We start from the raw sequence: 15,141 nt of genomic DNA, 5'->3' as shown, positions 1-15,141 counted from the left end.
CCTTCGATTCTGAGGTCTGATTTACAGCTCTTCATTACTGGATCCAGTCAGACACAATTACCGCCATCCCTATCTCAGTTCCTAACTTCAAAGAAATGAACGTTTTCTTGTCTGCTTTTTTTCTCCTTGCAGCAGGCTCAGCTTGACATCCCTGGAATTTCTTCCACGCAGACTAATTAATAAGTCTTCGACTTATCATATTCACTTCTCTTCTTTGATGTGCTACCTTAGTCAATCATCCCATTTAATTAGAATTTCAATGATAACTTTACTTATCTTGTGGCTAGATGGAAATTAAAATAACGGGATTTTAATTCTCTTTCTTATGGGGTTATGACATTTTGGAAGAAAAAGTTTCAACACAAACATGATATTATGTACTTTCTGTGTGGGGGTGGAAGAGCTTTCTGCCAAATCATTTTCCTCTTGCTACAAAATAGTATCACTGTGGAGCAAGCAATGTTGGAAATGCACTGGATTTTTCTATAGCATCATTTCACCGAGTCCTTCACAGGAAAAAAAAATTTCATGATGATTTGCATAAATAATTGGATCAAGTCACAGGTCACATTGCCAGCCAAGGCAGTGTCTGTTCCGAAGAGAAAAAGTAGCTTCAGAAAAATCAAGGCTTTAGGTGTACCAAACCTTTAAAGGCTTCTGCCCTTTTCTGTCAAGCCATGCCATTTTCCATTTTGGAAAATTCTGTGGCGGCTTCTTTAGACTTCTTTCACAAAATAGCACAAGGAAAATTAAAAGGCTCCCCCAGGAACACAGAAAACATTAGTAGGGCACACGATGTGATACTGATGTGTGATATGCAAAACTGGATAACGAAGGAGAGCAGAAAGCCACATCTCATTTCTAGGCGACAATGCTAAGACCACTACTTCCTTATTCGTTCCACTGTGTGCCAGCCTCAGTCACACACTTTACTTCTGTTAATTCTCCTTATTATCCCCATATTAGAGGAAAAGAGAGAGTCTCAGCGAGGTTAACCTGCTTTCCTAAGGTCACAAAGCAGCATGTGAGGAGGACCACATAGAGAAAGCGTAAGAACAGAGTTTCAAGCCTTGGAGTGTAGCAATGAAAGCCTTCCATGACCTAGCTTTATACTGTCTCTCTGCCTCATTCATGTTCTTTCCAAAATGCATCTTCAGAATCACCTGGCTGGCTGTGTTGGTTAAGCTTCCAACTCTTGGTTTCAGCTCAGGTCATGATCTCAGGTTTGTGAGATCGAGCCCTGCATTGGGCTCCATGCTCAACGGGAGGTTTTCTTCAGATTCTCTCTTGCTCTCTCTCTGCCCCTTTCCCTCTCTCTCCCTCCTCCCCTCTAAAATGAATAAATAAATTTTTTTAAATGCATCTTCAGCATTAACCCACTGCCAGATGTTAGTATAATATTCTTATTAATACATTGTTGATGGTTGCCTTCATGTTTATAAATATTGGCTGAAACTCAGTCATTGTGGTTATAAACAGTGATCTCGGTCATCACAAATACATTATTTTCAAAGAACAACTACAAACAGAAAATCATATGCCATATACATAATCTTAGAATAAGAAAACAAGCTTTTCTTACATTTTCTTATACTATTTTTTCCTCGGGAATAAAATTATTGGCTTTTCTCTTTGTCACTTAAAAAAAAAATAAGTTCCTAGCAAGACGAACATCACTGGCAATTTCACACGATTATTGTATCCTTGCTCTCAAGTCCCCTCCTCTCCTCTCAGTAACAATGCCCAGTGAGACAACAAACAGAAGTTACAGTGACCAATGGAAACTTACTTCTTTAGTAAGACATGAAACCACTCCATTAATGCCATTTTGAAGCTAACCTTTCAGGGATTTAATACAGTTGTTCCTTAACAATAGAACTTGGTTCATTTGCTACTTAAGACATGATTATTTAAATTAAAGTTAATTGGTTTCCTTACTCCCCTTTAGGGCATTAGGCTCAGAACATTTCTATTAGAAAAATCTAATTTGTCTCAAATTCCTATTTCTAAATTTTAGAGTGGCTAAAATGCTCTGATTTTTTAACTCTTTGTAGTAAAAATCATCTCTAAATGAGAGCTCAAATGGCAAAGCTATGAAAGTCGCAAGTGACGCAATTAGCCCAAGGGCAAGATAGGAGGTGAGGAGACCCAGAGCTCCAATATAGGGGGAGCCCCAGGGCCCTGGCAGGGCCTGTCAGAGACCTGGAAAGCTGGGACCACTTCCGCTATTTCTCTGGAGATTCCCAGTATAGAACATCCTCGACTGACCATGGTCCTACTTGACCATGGTGCAAAAGCGATACACATTCGCTAGAAACCACCATGGAATTTTGAATCTGGCCCTTTTCCCAGGCTGGTCGTCCCTCATAGGGTACTCTGTCATGATGCTGGTCAGCTCCCCGCCCGCCGCACCGTCCCAAGGGTGAACCCTCGACAAACGGACGACCATCCCACACCCAGGCAACCGCCCTGGTTTTCACTTCCAGAAGCATATTCGACTAATTACAGGAGATGTTCAACACTTTATGACAAACGAGGCTTTGTGTTGGATGGTAGGCTAATGTGAGACCTCTGAGCACAATGAGGGTAGGCTAGGCTAAGCTGGGATGTTCACGCATTGTTAGGTGTATTAAAGGCATTACCAAGTTACACTATCTTCAGGATATGAGGAGTTCATTGGGATGTAACCCCGCCGTAAGTCGAAGAAGATACGTATGAATTTTAAAATGAAGACCTGCCAAAGCAAGATTATCAAAACCACCACATATCTGGAATGTTTACACTGAACCAGTTAAAACAATTAATACACAAAATGCTGAGTGATAGAATTGAGCTAGTCACAAATAATCACAGGATTGATAAAATGCTTTATTCATGGAGCTCTACAATGTGTGATACCCAATAATGGGACAAAGTGTGTACAAGTTCTACCATGAAAGTCTTTCTATTTCTGTCCTGAATCTCAATGACTACCTCTATAACCTCACCTAGAAATACTGTTGAAATTCTAAAGTTCAAGCTCTTCTTGAATAAGAAGCTCAAATCCAAATGCTCCCTGTCATCATTCTTTGTCTCCAATCTCATTCATTCATTAAAAATATATATATTTTTGAGTGCTTACTATGCTCCACGTGCCTAGGTATTGAAAATATATCCACCAGGTGGTGGGTATTATAGAGGGCACGGATTGCATGGAGCACTGGGTGCGGTGAAAAAAAATAATGAATACTGTTTTTCTGAAAATAAATAAATTGAAAAAAAAAGAAAAAGAAAATATATCCATCAAAAAATGTTTTAAAAGGACATAATTTCTGTACTCATGCAGCATACTTCGAATGGAGGCAGACAAAATATATTAAACATACACACACACTCACACACATATGTGTATGTAACTATGTATAGTATGAGAAATTGATAAATGCAGAGCAAACAGAACAGAGCAGTGGTGGGGTAGGTGGGGAGACTGGGGGAGCCAATGAAGGACAGAAATGAGCAATTTAAGTGGGAGACTTAGAATAGGCCTCATAGAAAAAGGGACCTTGAACAAAGAAGCAGAAAAAGTGAGAGTAAGCCATGTAGATATCTGGGAGAAGAGCATGCAAGGCAGAGAAAGAGCCAATGAAGCAGGAACAACATAATGCCTTTGTGCAAATTAGAAAAGGACCCCCACTTTCCTCCACTGCCCAAATATTACTGACTACATTAACTGATCTAAGGAAAATATTTAAATTATCAACTTACTAGATACTTAATAGATCTTAATAGTGTCTTAACAGATACTGAGAAGGAAGTTAACACATTCAAAACCCATTCTTGACATGGTTAATAAAGCAAAAAACAATTAGGTAGTAATCAATGGCTATTTTCTTAACAGAGAACTTAGTAGACGCTTTCCTGTTAATGTCAGGACCAAAAACCAGAAATGCCCATTATCTATACTACTATTTAATATAGCATTTGAAGGATCAGCCAATGGAACAGGACAAGAGGCATAAGAACTAGAAAGGAAGAGGGAATATACCTGGATAATATACCGGGAAACCACCCAAAAATTAATAAAAAATTAAATACCAATAATATGAGAATTTAGTAAGATAGCAGGATATAAATTAATAAACAAAAATTCAAAGCCTTCAATGAAAAGAAAACAGTTAAATGAGTAATGGAACAGAGGAAGCCATATACATTAGCAACAAAACTGTTAAACACCTGTATATACACTTAGTAAGAGATGTATAAAATCTCTATGAATAAAACCTTAAAAATAGAGATGAATAAACAGAATGATATCCCATGATACAATGACTCAACATCATAAAGAGGTCAATTCTTCACAAGTTAATATATAAATATAGAAAAATAACAATGCCAAAAAAAATTTTATTGGAGCTAAACAATTTGATTCTAAAATTTGCATGTGTGTTAATATGAAAATTTTAAAATTATTTTTAATGTTTTATATAAAATATCTTGAAATCTATAAAAAGCAATCAGCCACATGAGAAGACAAGATAACAAAAGCAAGAGAAATATCACAAAAGAAAGACATCCATGTGGAATTCAGATAATGGAGTTATCGATCATAAAACATTAAAATAATTATCCTGAACATACTCAAGCACTCAAGGTAATAGAAGTCAAAATTGAAAAATTCAGCATATAATGGGAAGCATAAAAAGAGAAACAAATGGAAAGAGTAGAGCTGAAAAATACAATAACTGAATTTTAAAAATCAACGTGTTTAACGGTGCATTAATACACTGGAGAGAATTAATGAAGGAGAAGACAGATCAAAGGAAAGCAGAATGAAGCACTGTAAAGCGAAGCAATGGTAAATACTAACGAGAGAGTGGGAAACTGTGTGGCTTTAACATATAATCCTAAAGGGTTGCCTGGGTGGCTCAGTAGGTTAAGTGTCTGCCTTCGGCTCAGGCTGTAATCCTGGGGTCCTAGGATTGACACTTGTGTCAGACTCCCTGCTCAATGGGGAGCCTACTTCTCCTTCTCCCTGCTTCTGCCCCTGCTTGTGCTCTCTCTTTCCCTCTCCCAAATAAATAAATCTTTAAAAAATAAGTAAATAAAATACAATCTTAAAATTATTGCCAATCCATCCACCAAGAGGCGAGAATATAAGGGATAATATAATAAGACGAGAATATAATATAGATTCAACCTTTGAATCTAGGTTGGTTTGTGATATGATGATTTAAAAAAGGAAATACAGGGGCACCTGGGTGGCTCAGTTGTTTCAACATCTGTCTTTTGATCTCAGCTGGGCTCATGATCTCAGGGTGGTGAGATCAAGCCCCACATTGGGCTCTGTGCTCAGCAGGGAATCTGCTTGAGATTCTCTCCCTTTCCCTCGCCCTCTGCTCCCCCTACTTTCTCTCTCTCTCTCAAACAAATAAATCTTTAATAAAATAGGAAATAAATATTTGGTCTTGTTCTGACATATGGCTCCTAAAACCCCTAGAATTTCCTAAGTGATAAGAGGTAGAAAGTTTTCTGTTGTGTAACTGTGGTGACTTGGGGCCTCACCTAAAGCTAGGGGCTGGTTGCCTGAAAAACCAACCATGTGGTTCCAGAACTGGTTGGGGAACCAAAACACTTCCATGTGTCACTGTGCCAGGCCTAAACTCCATCGTAACAAAAGATCCTCTTTGGGGGCCCTCACCCTGTGTATGTCTCCATCTGGTATTAATACCTTCTGTAATAATTTGGTAATTTGGTGGGAAAATGGATTTCCTGAGGTCTATGAGCCAAGTTCATCAAACCCAAGGAGGAGTCATGAGAACTTCTGCTTTAGAGCCGGCTAGTCAGAAACACAGGTAACAAGATGGACTCATAAGGACATCTGAAGTGAAAGGCAGTTTTGTGGGACTGAGTCCTTAACCTGTGGGATCTGACATTATCTCCAGGTAGACACTATTGGGAAGCACCTCCTTCCCCCCACCTCTCCCATGCTGGAATTAGGGCCCAGGCCTTGAGCATAGTGGAAACCAGGAGCATAATAAAATGGTTGTTATAACACTAAGTTTGAGATGATTGGTTTTACTGCAACTAATAACTAGAAGAGAGACCTAGAGATACAGCGATAAGAATACAGTGTAGAGCTGGAGTTCCCAGAAGGAAAGAAAATGGGGCAGAAGCAATATCTGAACAGATAATGGCTGAGAATTTCTTAAAATTTCATGAAAGCTCTCAAGATACAGATATAAAAGACCCTATAAACCTCACAGAATAAAGAAAAGCTTGACTAAACACATCATAGTAAAACTAATGGAAACCAAAACTAAAGGGAAAATGTTCCCAAAGATAGCTAGAAAAAAAAAATTCCTTTTAAAGAAGAAAAAATAAGAATGATTTGACTTCTCAAGAGACCATAGAAACCAAAACACAACAGACTGATATTTTCAAAGTACTGAAAGGAAAAAAAATCACCAACCTTGAATTCTTATTTAGCATAGCAGAAGCTGTTGATGCCTTGCATCATATTCTTTCAGGCCAATCCTAATTTTTGCTTCACTTGTGGTCAACTGAGTAGTAACCTTAATTACACCTTCAAAATCCCTTTTGCCACAAACTTAATTACGAGAATATCACCATAGGACAGAAGTCACTGGGGTCATCCTAGAATTCTTAGCCTTCTGCCTACCACACATACTCTATGACCCACCAATTCCACTTCTAGGTTTATACCCAACTGAAAAGTATACATTTTCTTCACAAAATACACGTACTGTAGTAGCAACACTGTTCAGGGTAGCCTAAACTTGAAAACCACCTTATGGCCTTCAACAGAAGAATAGTAGTATGTTTGCTCAATGGAATTCTATTGAGCTATGGGAATTTTAAAAATACATAAATGAATATTATAAACAAGATTGAACAAAGAAGCAAGATACAAAGAATTTTGTTCATGTATATATAAATTTTGCCAAAAGTCGGCAAAACTTATCTATGAGGTAGAAGTCAGAGTAGAGGTTACCCTTGGAGAAGAGGAAAGAATGGGCGTAGGTAGAGAAGTCATTTGGAGTGCTGATGATACTGTGTCTTATCTAGGTGTGTTCAGTCAGTGAAAATTTATAAAATTATATATGTATTGTATGTGCAAAGATTAAAAATTCTGCTTCAAGCAAATCTTAGAAAATCCAAAAGAATCTTCATACAAATTACTAGTAATAGAATTTATCAAGATGGCTTAAAGTAAAATTAATATACAAGCAACTCCGTTCCTATATATCAACAACAAAAAAATAGAATACAGACTTAAAAAGACACCTTTCACAACAGAATAAGAAAATGTCAACTTTAATTAACCTAGAAATTAATCTAACAAAAGGCATGCAAATCTCTCCAGAAAAATTATAAAACTTTATTAAGGGATATTAAAGAGGACTTAAACAGGGTGCCTGGGTGGCACAGTGAGTTAAGCATCCAGCCCATGGATTCAGCTCAGGTCGTGATAGTTTCAGCTCAGGCTGTAACCTCAGGGCCATCGTGTCTGGCTCTGTGCTCAGGGCAGAGTCTGCTTAGGACTTTCACTTCCTTTCTCTCTGTCCCATCCCCCCACCCCCTCTCTCTCTCAAAAAAAAATTTAAAAAAATTTAAAAAAAGAGGACTTATACGTTGAGAGATGCTACATTCATATTTATGAAAACTTCATATCACAAAAATGTTAATTCTCCTCTAATTGACCCAGGTTCAACGCAAATGCAAGCAAAACTCAGAGTAGCAGACTCTAAAATGTATCTGGGGGAGAGAAAAGGTCAGGATTTTTCGTTCCAAAAAAGAAGAAAAAGTAGTGCATATTTGTACTTCTAGTACTTAGGATCTACTAAAGAATTTAGAGAGTGTGGAACTAATTAAGGCAACATGACCAGTGGAATAGAGTGAAGAGCCAGAAACAGACCCACACAGATATGGAACATTGCCGTACAACACAGCTAAGATAATCAGACTGGTGGGGAAAGGGGGTATTCGGTAAGTGGAGTTGGAAAAAAAATAAGATTATACATACTAAAAAGAAAGAAAATTGTATCCCTACCTGACTCTATACACAAAAATTAACTCTAAATGAGTCAATAACAAGACTTTAAATCACTAGAAAATATAGGTGATTATCTTAGACTGTTGAGTAGAAAAGCATTTTTGAAACAAGATGCTAAACGCACAAACTCAGCAAAGATACATTTGACCACATTGAAATTAGTACCTTTTATGAAAAATCTCTCAAATACATGAATTTTAAACCTCAAAGTTTCCCAGACTGAGCCAGGAAAAAAAGTGTGATAGGTTCATCTTATTTCAATCTCACAAAGGTTTATAGAATAATTAGTTAGAGTACACAGAAGTCAATGAATGGGGAACTGAAAGCCAGAAATATTAATAAAAACAGAGGAGTTCCTTGGAAACGTTTAATAAGATGCCCACATCTCTGATAAGACAGATCAAAAAAATGCAAGACAAAGGGACTACCAGAAGGACAAAACATGAAGGATGGAAAGTAGAAAGTAACTCATGATTACATCAGGGGAGAAGCAGCTATTTGAGAGTCAGCAAAGGGGAGGCTATAACCAGAGCCTTCCATGGTGACAAAGATGTGAGGGATGACGTAAGTAACAGGACTCACCAACCAAGACAGATCTCTAATAGGAAGAGGGCGTCTGTCCCCAGTCGCTTGCCTGCTTTCTCACCTCAACAGTCAGGCTGGGAAGCGGGGAAGGGAACTTTAGGGGCTACTAGGAGGCTCTAGACTCAAATCCCCTCTTCAGGGACAATGCAGGAGGCTCACAGCAGCTTCCCTCACTAGAGGCTGCTCTCAGCTTCAAGAAACTGCCTCACCCACGGACCAAAGGCATCCAGGCTCAGGACTGACTGATGCGGAAGTATAAAGACCTGGCTCCCTACTGGCTCCCTACTGGCTCCCATAGTGGATTTGGGACCACTATGAAGAGCCATCCTCATTCCAGAGCTCTTGATAGGAACAGCTGAGGCCTCAGTGGTGGATCCCCTGCTCCTACTTCGTCACTTCCTTAGGCGTCGGGTATTTTTTAAGGGCATTCCCCAATACACCAGCGTGCTGCTCTCTCTCAGTCTGTTATCAGGGAGCATAAGATAAGGATTTAAAGGCCCTTTTTAGCATTTTTTCCTTAGGACCCGTCAAAGTGCTCTTTAGTTTTTTGGAGGTCATGAACCTCTTAGGCAATATAGTGAAAACTAAGGACTCTTGTCTTAAAAAAAAAATACAGCTAGGCACTTAATGTAGACTTTCACATGGCACAGGCCCAGCTCAAACTTTATTACCTATGAGAAGCTCTGTACATAACCATAAAATTAGCCACTATTTATTGAGCACCTGCTTTGGACAGGACCTGTGCTAAGTGCTTCAGTTTTATTCCGCCTTTGATCACGGCATGACTCATTTAAAGACTTGCTCAAGGGGCGCCTGGGTGGCTCAGTGGGTTAAACCTCTGCCCTCAGCTCAGGTCACGATCTCAGCTCTGGGCAGAGCGTGCTTCCTCCTCTCTCTGTCTGCCTCTCTGTCTACTTGTGACCTCTGCCTGTCAAATAAATAAATAAAATCTTAGAAGAAAAAAGACTTACTCAAAATAACACAGCTAAGGGGCACCTGGGTGGCTCAGTGGGTTAAAGCCTCTGCTTTCGGCTCAGGTCATGGGATTGAGCCCCATATCTCTGCTCAGCGGGGAGCCTGCTTCCTCCTCTCTCTCTGCCTGCCTCTCTGCCTACTTGTGATCTCTGCCTGTCAAATAAATAAATAAAATATTTTAAAAAAATAACACAGCTAATAATTAGCAAATACTAGATTTAAATCCAATTTGTTAACCTTGTGCTTTGGATGAATGACAAGAAAAAAGAAGGGAAATTTAGAGTAACTTTACTCTCTTTACTCTCTTACAAAGGTCACCTAGTAACAAGTGTCAGAACTGGGATCTAAATCCTCGACTAACTACAAAGCCAGTGCTCTTTGGGTTCAACGCGTCGTGCGTCCCTCAGAATGAAAAAAGTTGACTTTGTCCCACCTCTGCCCTTTGCAGGTCCCTTTGTTATTTGCATTTGTTTCTCCAGCGATTCCCGGAAGAGCTTTGTGTGGCGCTGTTGCTGAGGGCTAACGTGCAGGCCCCCAGGGCAAGGGCGGCTCGCCAGTTGCCGTACAACATGGCAGCTCTATGCATCTCCCTCTGACTGAGGGGCGCTGGGAGGCATCCGTACACCAAGGCGGCGCTGTTTCTGACGTAACTTCCCATCCGGCGCAGTCAGAGTTAACCTTTAAACTTGCATGCGCTTCCGTTTTCCTCTTCCGGGGACGGCTTCCGTAGGTATGGCTGTTTTTTCTGTCTCAGTACCCCTACTCCTTACAATCGGCTGCCATCGTGGGAGTTGGGGGAGCCAGGATCTCTCAGGCTTAGCTCTTTGAACTGGCGTGGGGTTAAAGGTTCAGGAGGAAGGCTGGTGGTGAGCGGGGCCCCGGCTTTTTAGCTTCAGACAGCCATCCATCCGGACCTCCCTTCCCGAGCCAGGAGTACCTGGAGAGCTCACAACTCGGGCCTTGGCCTGCTTAGAAGTCGCGTTTGGAGACCTACGAGTTGTCATCCGGCAGGTTGAGACTGCGGCATCGCAGAACATTTTATATCTTACGCACACATTTTATCATTGGGCCTGCATATATGTGTAGGCTTTGGGATGGCGGACGACCAGTATGTCCGGGTCGTTATTTCAGAATGTTTTCATTTCCAAGGCCAGTACCAAGGGAGATTTAAAAAAAAAAAAAAATGTTAAGGGGAGTATTCTGTCGTGGTTTTAGAGCTGTAAACGGAATGGTGGCTGTTTGGATCTCCCGCATTGGCCTTTGGTGTCAACCTTCTGTTTTGGTGTAATGTTAGGAGCTTATACCAACAAATGAAGGTTGTTTTCTTTTACATCGCATGTGATGTAGTGATTGCGAAGTTTGGGGTTAAAAAATGAGGATTCAAGTCTTGTTTACGTTTTCGTGTTACTTTGAGTGGTTAACTGAAAAACGGTTCCTGTGTGTACTTGCGTATCCGATTTGCTAAGCGACCTCATTCAGTATTATTTTCTGTTGGTAAATGAGGGGAGAAAAAAAAAGATGCTGTCATTCAAAGACACTTTGATACCAAAATAAGTATTAGTTGGCGCTTGACTTGTCCCACATGCTACTTGGGGCTGAGTCACTGAGCCCTGAGCATCTTTTATAGGACAGGCACTCCAGTAGGTTGAGCAGGTTCGCTTCTGTCATTTAATCTTAGTGACAGCCATGTGAACTCGGTAAAAACCTTGTTTTAGAGACAAGGAACCTGGGTAGCCCCTTGTGCAGTATTCCAGTGGATGGCATAAGTGAGGGTATAACTTAAATGTTCAGGTGCAGTTTTCCTTTAAAAACTGTTGTAAATTTGCCTGTTAGTAACACTTTTCTGGACACCATGCCAAACCGAATCAGATTTACTGAGAAATAAGTCTGGCAGATTTTAATCAAGTGCCATCATTGGTGACTATGAGGAAAACAAACATGGGCCTCCTAGCATTCTTACCAATCACTTTTAAATATAAGTAGTTTTAAAGTACGGAGTTCTTTTCATAAGGTACTTTAAGGATTACTGTATATAAGAATACGTATATGGAATGTATGAATTAGGTGATGCCGTTTTGTTGTGAGGTTTGAATTATTTCCACAATTCAGTTTTATTCCATTCTTAATTCAGGCATTCAGAATGGTCCAGCGTTTGACCTACCGTCGTAGGCTGTCCTACAATACAGCCTCTAATAAAACTAGGCTGTAAGTATTTCTGAAATTCAAAATACATATTGTTGTTTACTCTGCAGAATGCTGAGCTTTTCCCTATCCTCTCACTTCCTAGGTCCCGAACCCCAGGTAATAGAATCGTTTACCTTTATACCAAGAAGGTTGGGAAAGCACCGAAATCTGCATGTGGCGTGTGCCCAGGCCGACTTCGAGGAGTAAGTGATCCTTCTGTTATGAATAACAAGAGCTAGTGAGCATTAATACCTTGGTAAGAGAATGAGTGAAGGAAAGGTCGCCACTGGGAAGGTTGAGAACTGCTAATTATCCATGATCCAAGTCTGTCAAGAGCATAGACTTTTAAAGCCTAAATGACAGATGCAGTGAAATGCCTTTCAGATAAATGAGTATACCGTTTCCTGTTCTGACCTAGCCTGCCCACATGTCAAATCCAGGACAGTTTCTGTTAAACCATCAAAATAATCTCAGCGTTGACTTCGCAGGTTCGTGCTGTGCGGCCTAAAGTGCTTATGAGGTTGTCTAAAACGAAAAAACATGTCAGCAGGGCCTACGGTGGTTCCATGTGTGCCAAGTGTGTTCGTGACAGGTAAATATAACTCTTAAATCCAGTGGACTTTCTAAAACTTGTGTGCGCATGTGTCTAGTTCCATTGCATGCTAATCATAGAAGACTAGTGAACTTACACAAAAGTTGCGTATTTTGGAATCCTTCCTAGACTAGGGATAATTGGTGCTCTAATAAATAATAAATAATGCTGGTTCAAACTAATTCACTTGAGATTTCGGGACATTCTTAGGCTAGATGTAGAAATTAAATTGACCTTGGTTTTGTTGGGGACGCAGATAAGAAACTAGTAAGTTGTAGGTTACTCAGGTAGATGGAGAGTGGAAGGTCTTAAAAGTGTAGGAACAAAATAACTAGATGTGGGGCATGTGGGTGGCTCAGTGGGTTAAAGCCTTTGGTTCCAGTCATGATCTCAGGGTCCTGGGATCGAGCCCCACATCCAGCTCTCTGCTCAGCAGGGAACCTGCCTGCTTCTCTCTCTCTCTCTCTCTCTGCCTGCCTCTCTGCCAACTTCTGTTCTCTTGTCTGTCAAATCTTTTAAATATTTAAAGTAAATCTTTAAAAAAAAAAATAACTAGATGTTCTGGTGTGGCTGGAGCAGTGTTGTGGGAGGTAATAGATGAAAGGTACAAGTCACAGATCAGGAAGGCCCTTACAAGACAGATTTTTAGCTTGATCCTTAAACATGGAGGGATTGATGGGTTTCAAGCAGGGCCTTTGGTGGGCCAGAATCTAAACCTACAGCAGAATGAATAGTAACCATATTCTTTCAACAAAAGGTGAGTGCTTGGAACAGTTCAGTTCCTCTTCATGAAGGTTGAGGCACTGGCACCTGCATTAAGACCTAAAGGCTGGGTGGAGTGGGTTATAGGAGATGAGAGTGTTCCAGGTAGAGGACAGGACTTGGGTACGTGAAAGAATTGGTAGTGGCCTAGGTAGGAGTGGAAACGGTGGAGTCTGTGATGGTAACATTTACTGGGTGTTTTGATGATAAACATTGTCACAAGTCCATCTGGGACAGGTTTCTGTTTTACTTCTTGTGAAGAAACCAAGGCTTGTTTAAATTCACATAGCCGCTAAGGGACAGCACTGGGATTCATTCTAGTTTTTATTGAGGCCCTTGCTTTTAAACTGATTTTATAAACATGAATTGCCTCCAAAGACTAAGTGGAAGAATTTGTGAGGTAAGTTGGTCTTCACAAGTTAAGTAGCTGGTTCATTAAGGTGGGTTGCCTCCAATTTATTCAGTTCTATAAAATGGTTAAAGTAAGTTTCTAAATCAAATCTGGCACCAAACTTGGCAAGTTCACTCTGCCTTTCAGGAGTTAATTTGTAGGGGGATGGTAAGGCATGTTATAGTAATACAAATAGAAAATCAATGTAACTTGCATGAAATACAGGAAAGCTGAACTATGATTGAAGTTTTGAAGAGGTAATTACCTTCAAGTTGGTGGGACTCTGGGAATGGCATTGGAATGATAGGTAAATGTTGCCCAAGAAGTTGAAAGGGCATTATAGGCAAGGAATGTAAAGGAATGAGAAATGAGATTGGAAAGGTATTGGAGATGAGAGGGTCATGAGTTAGTTTTAAGGTAAAAGGGTTTGGCTTTTTACCAGTGTTTGGTTCCCAGATTTTGCTAAACATAATCATGGGCACATTATTAAAAATAGGATTTACAGGCCCTAGCTCTTAAGAGATTTGGGAGTAGGTCTACTGGTAGTCTGTAGGTTAGTGTTAGCTAGGACTCTGAGAGGAGTGTGGTCTTTGAGTAAGTTTTTAGGGAATGAGTCCAAAATCCCAGGACTATCAGGCAGGGTTATTAGATAAACAGGGGTACCAATAAAAAAGCGTAGGTGGGACAGGTTTTTTTGGGAATTTAATTTCTCTCTGGAGGTAACTTTGCTTTTAACAAATGGTAGTGAGAACCAGCTGTTTGTCAGGTCCTATGCACTGTAATAAAAGTCCTTAATAAAAAGTACTTTCTCTCTAAATGGAGATTCAGAGTACAGAAATTGCATCTCTTTCCCAAGTTTCATCTCATAAAGTCTTGTGAAATGGGTATGAACTTACTGCTGTACCTTAAGACAGAGAAGGTAACTTGCCCAAGATCACATAGCTAGTAAGTTGCAGAGGTGGCCTCATTCAAGCTGTAGAATCTTCACACTTGAGATATTGCCTGTTGCCAATATCTTTTAACCCACCATTTTGATTCTGCACACATAATTCCTTCATGACTCAGAAGAAGAGGGCAGGTGCAATCAGCATAGAATTGAGGGATTATCCTGCTTTAAATGCCAGCGCAGGAATACCTTCAGCCAAACGGTCTGCCCATCTAATTGCAGCTCCTGCAATTTAGTTTAGTCTGTACTTGTAGGTTTTGTTTACTTATAAGTGTTAATTTAATATTTTTCTTTCTAGGATCAAGCGTGCTTTCCTTATCGAGGAGCAGAAAATCGTTGTGAAAGTGTTGAAGGCACAAGCACAGAGTCAGAAAGCTAAATAAAAAAATAAAGCAGTTCTGAGTAATAAAAAAATCAAAAGGCTTGATCTGTTATTGCTGTTGTAATTTGTTAGTATACCCATTTCTATGGTGTTTGGGGATTTCATTATTTTTAGGTGATTGCTTTTTCTGAAACAGAGGAAATGGAGGTTAGTGATAGGTAGAATTTTTTGATGGCAGCTCTGGGAGACTTGGACGGTTTGAGAAAAGTGGCCCTTAAAAAATTCTGGATGTTTCTTTTAATTCCTCTGAATAATTTCCATAGAGTTTCCT

The 15,141-nt window shown here is 39.9% G+C and overlaps 1 protein-coding gene across 5 annotated transcripts; it reads left to right on the top strand.

Moving 5' to 3' along the window:
- The first annotated feature begins 10,247 nt into the window (after positions 1 to 10,247).
- RPL34 (ribosomal protein L34) lies at positions 10,248 to 14,922 on the top strand. 5 transcript variants are annotated; one of them, XM_082728564.1, is made up of 6 exons: positions 10,279 to 10,343; positions 10,829 to 10,929; positions 11,745 to 11,818; positions 11,901 to 12,000; positions 12,286 to 12,389; positions 14,787 to 14,922. In XM_082728564.1, the coding sequence occupies exons 2-6, from the start codon at positions 10,924 to 10,926 to the stop codon at positions 14,869 to 14,871; spliced, it is 369 nt and encodes a 122-aa protein (XP_082584690.1). In that variant the 5' UTR covers positions 10,279 to 10,343; positions 10,829 to 10,923; the 3' UTR covers positions 14,872 to 14,922. The 5 variants fall into 5 exon arrangements, with proteins under 5 accessions (XP_082584692.1, XP_082584690.1, XP_082584694.1 ...); XM_082728565.1 differs by having other exon boundaries at positions 10,340 to 10,624; XM_082728566.1 differs by lacking the exon at positions 10,829 to 10,929 and having other exon boundaries at positions 10,248 to 10,343.
- The last annotated feature ends 219 nt before the right edge of the window (positions 14,923 to 15,141 follow it).

The sequence above is a fragment of the Mustela nivalis genome (genome assembly GCF_964662115.1).
Source record: "Mustela nivalis genome assembly, chromosome: 4".
Lineage (NCBI taxonomy): Eukaryota > Metazoa > Chordata > Mammalia > Carnivora > Mustelidae > Mustela > Mustela nivalis.
This window is presented reverse-complemented; position numbering and strand designations above follow the sequence as displayed.